The sequence below is a fragment of the Helicoverpa zea genome, chromosome 10 (assembly GCF_022581195.2).
Source record: "Helicoverpa zea isolate HzStark_Cry1AcR chromosome 10, ilHelZeax1.1, whole genome shotgun sequence".
In the NCBI taxonomy this organism is placed as follows: domain Eukaryota; kingdom Metazoa; phylum Arthropoda; class Insecta; order Lepidoptera; family Noctuidae; genus Helicoverpa; species Helicoverpa zea.
Genome location: NC_061461.1, coordinates 10277378 through 10285260, shown reverse-complemented (window position 1 = coordinate 10285260; position 7883 = coordinate 10277378). Strand labels below are relative to the sequence as shown.

Below are 7883 nucleotides of genomic sequence, written 5' to 3'. Positions count from 1 at the left end.
ATCGTTGTGTTATTCAGTCGGTTCAAGGTTATGAAAACATCACTTATTTTATTTATAGATGTTAACTGTGTTGATTTTATACCTAGGGCTGAAAATAAACTAGACGGCAAAAAGATACGATAAAGTGTGTAGGTACTTAGATAAAATCAATTGTTGGATTGCTTTCCCTATTTTATCGTTCTTTTGTTGATTAAGTAAGCTGGTTATTTTTTTCCTTGTTTTACTATCGATATGTTGCTATACAGAACTTTGGTAGCGTAGTATAGCTATTTGGTTTTGTTCTGTCTTCTTCAAATCGTTGGTTCTTGGTTTTTACCTATCTCCGCCGTATCATTACGTATTTTTTCATTGATCGAAGGTACACTTGACTGCGATATGAGCTGTCCGTTTCAACTTCAGCGTGTTTTCTGTGAACAATAAGAATTGATTAGGGATATATGTACTTAATAATAATATAAATGCGCAAATAAGGTTGTTAGTTGCACTTTCATACGAAAACGGCTAAACGATTGAAATGTTTGGTAGATATTGGATTATTTTTGATATTATATGATACTATAAAAGTGAGTTTGTTACGCTCTTTGACATTAATATGTACATCTGAAACATTTAAAAAGTGAACCCGCTGGAAATACCTGTGAAACAAATAAATAGAAAAACTGAAACAAGTTCAATGGCTGGTCCGCTATTAAATATCTCTCGATACGAATAGATTCTCGTTTTATATCCTACTTTTATTTTCTTTTATATCAATTGTTTTCAAGTTTGTGCCTTTTCAAAAGGAGCATTCTTCACTTGGATGGCATTTGTTGTATTTTATTTCGCCCAAGTGCAATTGAAAGTTTGCAATGAAAATCGAAATAGGTTTTATGCGAAGATTGGTTTTATTGTATCGATATTTACAAACAGTTGTTTAACTTGATTGAAGCTTTATCTTCTCACTTGATTTAACACACTTGATTTATCTTCTAACTAATTTATATGAAAAATGAGGCATTGCGTATGTTTCTTCAGATTAAGCTTCGAGTGACTGCGGCAGACACATTTTAAGGTAATCAGATCTAACATGTTAAAAATCATAGAAACATCCGAATTGAGAACCTCTTCCATTTAGGAAAGTTGGTTAAAGTTATTTGATGACTAAGTTACCTTTCCGCAGATTTAATACTCACAATTATTACGTAGGTAATCTAAGATAATTCTTCTAAAGATTTCTGTACCTAATACTAATACAAAAGTCTGGAAAATCTAGCTAAATAGTAGGTACAATTGGCGTTTTACGGCAAATTGTAGGAGAAGTAATTGATTAACAGAAGCACAGGTGCCTGCTATCGGTTTTAATGAACAGCCAATCTATCGCTGTTTAGTGCTCATGTAGCATTACATCTAGAAGCCTTTTACACAGAATTAACTAAATACTCCTTTGCTTTTATTTTGTATGTTTAAGGATAAGGGGACGTTCTATGGTTTTTTTACCAATCATTCTATTTTTAAATTCAATTCATCACTAATCAAGAAAGTTCGAATTGATTTTATATTTGAATTATTTGAATTTATTCTTACAGGTATATGAAACGAGTCATCCTTTGGATCCCAGCCGAGGCCGAGAGTACTGGAAGACTCACTTAAGGTAAGTTTATCTTTTGTATTAATTTCGACGATATTATGAAATAATTCAGGTAAGTTAGTTTTGAACTTTCGCAATGGGAAACAAGCCGAATTTAGAGTATTAGTTAAAGCCTTTTGAATATATATTAGCTGACTTTCGCTATCGGACCCAGTGATGACGTCATCGACTAGAAAGTCATTTTGAATTATCGTTTTTATTAATTTATCACCGCACTCTTCTCCCACCTGCCAAAGACATCTTGTGCTAAGGTAACTGGCACTTGCAGTTCCGTAAGTAACAGTACCTAGTCGCAGAGTTTGAATAGGATGAGACTCGTCTTCTCTCCATAGTATTAATTGAAGGTCACAATCCTCCGGGGACACAGCCACCTGTCTATACATCTTGGCTATGTCTCCAGTAAGAAGGTACTTGTATTGACGCGATCTAACCAAAATGGAAAATAGAGAATTTTGTAAATTAGGTCCTACCATAAGGATATCATTTAAAGAATATCCAGAGGCAGTGGGAGCGGAGCCGTCGAAGACCACTCTGATTTTAGTGGACTCGCTGTCCTCTTTGAAGACAGCATGATGACTTAGAAAGTATGAAGGATTTGGAATTGAAATAGGTGATACAGAGAGATGACCTAATTCTGAATATTCACGAATGAATTCTACATATTGTGACTTTAGTGTAGGATTTTTTCTAAATCTTTTCTCAAGATTAAGGAGACGTTTTTTTGCTTGACTGTATGAGTCACCGAGACAGTCTGGCGATTCCTTTAGTGGTAATCTGACACAGAACCTCCCGTTATCCAAACGAAATGTGTTATTTAGAAAATGATTTTCACAAGCAGTATCCTCGGGACTGAGCGTCGTCAATCTGTCATGACCCATGCGGACTCTGATCATCAAAACCTTGGTTTTCGTTTACCTCAAATTCAAATTTCGAAATTTAACGGTTCCCATTTCCGTTGGTTGGAGTTTAGGGACACATATGTCAGTCTGATTCACAAAAATGATCGCATTCAAGACATACACAAATTTCATTACTTAGTGTCATACCTAGAGGGTGATGCTGCACGTATTATATCTAACCTTGAGATTTCTTCAGCCAATTATAAAGAGGCTTGGAATCTGGTTTGTGAACGGTATGATAATGAAAGAATTCTTGTCGATCATCATCTAGATTCATTATTCAATGTTCAGCAGCTGACGCGTGAGTCAGACAAGTCACTGCGTTACTTGGTAGATAACATAACTAAAAATTTAAGAGCTTTAAATAGTTTAGGCCTAAGCACAGACAATCCTGCCTGTGATTATATGGTTATATTCCTGTTATCTGCTAAATTGGATAATCATACTACACAAAAGTGGCAAGAGTTCCGCAATACTTTAGATAAAATACCAAAATTAGATCAATTCAAAAAATTTCTCATTGACCGGGCTGATGTCCTTGAGTCTCTCAACCGTAACAAATCATTAAATAATAATAATAATATCTCTAAACAATCACAATCATCAAATCCGTTTACTTCTAAAAATAAATATATTAATAAATCCAATCGTTTTCAAAATACTACTTCATTTGCATCTCCAAGTACTTCACAAGCAAGCAATAATTCGTCTAAAGGTTATCTTTGTGTTGTATGTAATGGAAATCACAGAATTTATAATTGTCCAGATTTTCAATCTAAATCAATTGCAGAAAGACTTGCATGTGTGTCTACATATAAATTGTGCAAGAACTGTTTGCGACAAGGACATCCTGTTTCTGAGTGCTTCATGGGCTCGTGTAGGCAATGTAACCAAAGACATAACTCTCTTCTTCATGATCCTAGCGTGTCCGCTCACTGTACTAGTAGCACCACTGATGATAGTAGTATTGAGACTATCTCAGCGTTTTCACAAGAAAGTAATCAGTATGTACTTTTGTCTACTGCAATAATAGAAGTTTATAATCCTATGAATAACAAATCAGAGAAGGTTCGTGCTTTGCTGGATAGTGGCAGCCAATCTTCTTTCATCACCAAATCTCTGCAACAAAAATTAAGTTTAAAATGTGATACAATAAATCCATTAACTGTTATTGGAATAGGTAACAATAATTGTAATAAAGTAATAGAAAGTTGTAATACTCACCTTAAATCAATCCAAGGCACTTACCAAGTGAATTTGTCTTGCTACATTCTTCATCAGCTTACCGGTGACATTCCAAAGGTCCCAGTTGATGTCCAAAACCTTAAAATTCCAAAAGATATCGTATTAGCCGACCCTAAGTTCAATGAACCTGCTCCCGTTGATATGCTCATCGGAGCAGACTTGTTCTGGGATATCATAGTTGGCGAACAGCGCCCTCTAGGTCCCAAGAATCCAAAATTACAAAATTCTAAATTGGGCTGGATTATAGCCGGACCAATTAATTTTCCAATTTCCAAACAAAATATTCAATGCAATCATGCAACTATTTCAAATAACGAGCTACACGACATCCTCACAAAATTTTGGGAAATTGAGAGTGTTCCTCCAAAAAGAATTCTCAGTCCCGAGGATACTGCTTGTGAAAATCATTTTCTAAATAACACATTTCGTTTGGATAACGGGAGGTTCTGTGTCAGATTACCACTAAAGGAATCGCCAGACTGTCTCGGTGACTCATACAGTCAAGCAAAAAAACGTCTCCTTAATCTTGAGAAAAGATTTAGAAAAAATCCTACACTAAAGTCACAATATGTAGAATTCATTCGTGAATATTCAGAATTAGGTCATCTCTCTGTATCACCTATTTCAATTCCAAATCCTTCATACTTTCTAAGTCATCATGCTGTCTTCAAAGAGGACAGCGAGTCCACTAAAATCAGAGTGGTCTTCGACGGCTCCGCTCCCACTGCCTCTGGATATTCTTTAAATGATATCCTTATGGTAGGACCTAATTTACAAAATTCTCTATTTTCCATTTTGGTTAGATCGCGTCAATACAAGTACCTTCTTACTGGAGACATAGCCAAGATGTATAGACAGGTGGCTGTGTCCCCGGAGGATTGTGACCTTCAATTAATACTATGGAGAGAAGACGAGTCTCATCCTATTCAAACTCTGCGACTAGGTACTGTTACTTACGGAACTGCAAGTGCCAGTTACCTTAGCACAAGATGTCTTTGGCAGGTGGGAGAAGAGTGCGGTGATAAATTAATAAAAACGATAATTCAAAATGACTTTCTAGTCGATGACGTCATCACTGGGTCCGATAGCGAAAGTCAGCTAATATATATTCAAAAGGCTTTAACTAATACTCTAAATTCGGCTTGTTTCCCATTGCGAAAGTTCAAAACTAACTTACCTGAATTATTTCATAATATCGTCGAAATTAATACAAAAGATAAACTTACCTTAAGTGAGTCTTCCAGTACTCTCGGCCTCGGCTGGGATCCAAAGGATGACTCGTTTCATATACCTGTAAGAATAAATTCAAATAATTCAAATGAGTTAATTACTAAGAGATTCATAACTTCACAATCTTTCAAAATTTTTGATCCACTTGGTCTAATAAGTCCATGCATTATTCAAACAAAAATACTCATACAAAATTTGTGGTGTGAAGGCATTGACTGGGATCAGCCTGTGCCTGATGATTTAAAGGAAAAGTGGTATGAGATTTCTAAAAACTTACCTTTACTTGCAGACCTTCGTATCCCACGTAAAGTTATTTGTGATTCACCAAAATTCATTGAACTTCACTCATTCTGTGACGCTTCGCAAGTCGCGTACGGGGCTTGCATCTACATGAGATCGCTTAATAAAGATAACGAGGTAACAGTGAGGCTTTTATGCTCAAAATCCAAGGTTGCTCCTGTAAAACCGACAACGATACCTCGCCTCGAGCTGTGTGCAGCGGTATTGGCAGCAAACTTATGTAAGTCCATTACCGATTCTTTAAGACTCACTCCTTCAAAAATTACTCATTGGTGTGATTCTAATGTCGTGCTCTGTTGGATTAACAACGATCCAAGCAAACTTAAAACTTTTGTTGCCAACAGAATTTCTGAAATTCTAGATCTTACGGATCGAAAATCATGGCGTTACGTTCCTACTGACGCAAATCCCGCAGATTTAATTTCACGGGGTGCAAATGCTTGCCATCTCCGCGATAATGTCATGTGGTGGCAAGGTCCGTCTTATCTCTATAGTGATGAATCACAATGGCCCATATTACAACTTAACAAATCTATTGATTTACCTGAAATTAAAGTTCACTACATTAATTTACCTGAATCTACTTTTGATTTTAAAGGATTTTCAAATTTTACTAGACTACAGCGAGTATTTGCATATATTTTAAGATTTTTACATAATTCCAAACAATCAAATAAACACAATAAATTATTTGGATTTTTAACAGTAACTGAATTAAATAATGCTTTTAATTTTATTTGTCGAGTCGTGCAAAAGCAATCTTTTCCTTCTGAATATAAAATATTGCTTGCCAGTAAATCCTTGTCATCGAAATCTAAATTATTAAGTTTATCTCCATTTTTTGAACCCACTACTCAATTGATTAGGGTGGGTGGGAGATTAGATAATTCTAATTATTCTTTCAATAAAAAACATCCAGTATTATTAGATTCTTCTCACTATGTGACAAAACTTTATTTTATTCGCGAACACTTAAAACATTTACATGCTGGTCCCCAGTTACTGCTAGCAACAGTAAGAGAAGCTGTGTGGCCTATCAATGGCAGAAAGCTTGCTAGGCGCGTTGTCAATCAATGCGTTACCTGCGTGCGTATTCGTGGCAAAACTTTAAATCCTAAAATGGGAAACTTACCTGCTCATCGAGTCTCAGTTGATTATCCATTTAAAGCAGTCGGTGTTGATTATGCCGGTCCATTTTTTATCTTAAGCAGAAAAGGGCGCGGTGCTAAATTATCAAAATGTTATTTGTGTTTGTTTATTTGTTTACGTTTTAAATGCGTTCATTTGGAACCAGTCAGTGACTTGAGCAAGGAAGCTTTCATAATGACCCTCCGTCGTTTTGTTGCACGTCGCGGTTTACCAGCGGAGATTTGTTCCGATAATGGCCGAAATTTCGTTGCCGCAGCTAAAGAAATTAGTCATTTCTTGAAAACCAACTCTCAATCTCTCTCTGAGTTAGCAGCTGGAGAAGGAATAAAATTTTCGTTCATACCAGCTTACAGTCCTCATTTCGGTGGAATTTGGGAGGCTGGTGTCAAGGCTGCTAAATTCCATATAAAAAGAGTCATGGGAAATACTCATCTCACATTTGAAGAACTTTGTACTTTGTTCGCACAAGTAGAGGCAGTTCTAAATAGCCGTCCCTTGTGCCCTATGTCTTCATCCCCTGACGATTTCCTTTCCTTATCCCCAGGGCATTTCTTGATTGGCAGACCACTCAACGCTCTGCCGACTCCAGCACACGATGACTGCAAGGCTACCCACTTACAACGCTACGCCCGCCTTCAGCAAATAAGACGAGATTTCTGGAACCGATGGAGGCGAGAATATATATCCGAACTTCAGCTACGAACCAAATGGAAATCCAACACCTCAAAGCTAAACATCGGGGATCTTGTTCTTCTCCATGAAGAAAACGTACCACCCCTAAACTGGCGTCTGGGGCGTGTGGTGCGACTGTTCCGTGGACCAGACGACATTCCGCGTGTGGCTGATGTCAACACCTCAAGAGGCTGCGTGCGACGCTCTCTAGTTCGACTGTGCCCTCTGCCTTCGCCTGAAGATTTAAAGGTTGAAGCCTAGGCCTTCAACGGGGGGAGGACATGTCTACGCCCAGAATTTTCTTAGTCTATCAGTGATAATCAGTGTTGTCTATAGTTCAGTTTGACGTTTGACAAATGTCATTGTCATGTGTAATTTTTCCCACCAATTTTTTTTTACCCAACTAAAAACCATCATGTCTGCATCGTACAACTAAGTCATATAATATTGGAATTATACGAATTATAAAAGAATTCAGCGGTTTCACTAAAGAAGACCCATTTCTTGAGCGTAAACAAGATGTAATTTCGCTTTTATGTTGAAGTTTGAAGTAATGCGTGCAATTTTTATTGAAATAAGACGTAGGATTTACTTCAATGATGATGGATACGATATGCTGTATGCTGAAGGGTAGACGTTTTTGGTTCGATTGTAAAAACATTTGAAAAGTATCAATAAAACACTTTTGTAATTTTGACGTAAAACAAGGCAGACAAGGAAAAATAAATGAAAAAAAAACATGCATTGTTCCCACATGTATA

The 7883-nt window shown here is 36.7% G+C and overlaps 1 protein-coding gene across 1 annotated transcript; it reads left to right on the top strand.

Moving 5' to 3' along the window:
- Positions 1-988: 988 nt before the first annotated feature.
- Positions 989-7502, top strand: LOC124634161. The gene is made up of 5 exons (XM_047169585.1): positions 989-1000; positions 1566-1630; positions 3450-3594; positions 3808-5521; positions 6995-7502. The coding sequence occupies exons 1-5, from the start codon at positions 989-991 to the stop codon at positions 7381-7383; spliced, it is 2325 nt and encodes a 774-aa protein (XP_047025541.1). The 3' UTR covers positions 7384-7502.
- Positions 7503-7883: the final 381 nt, after the last annotated feature.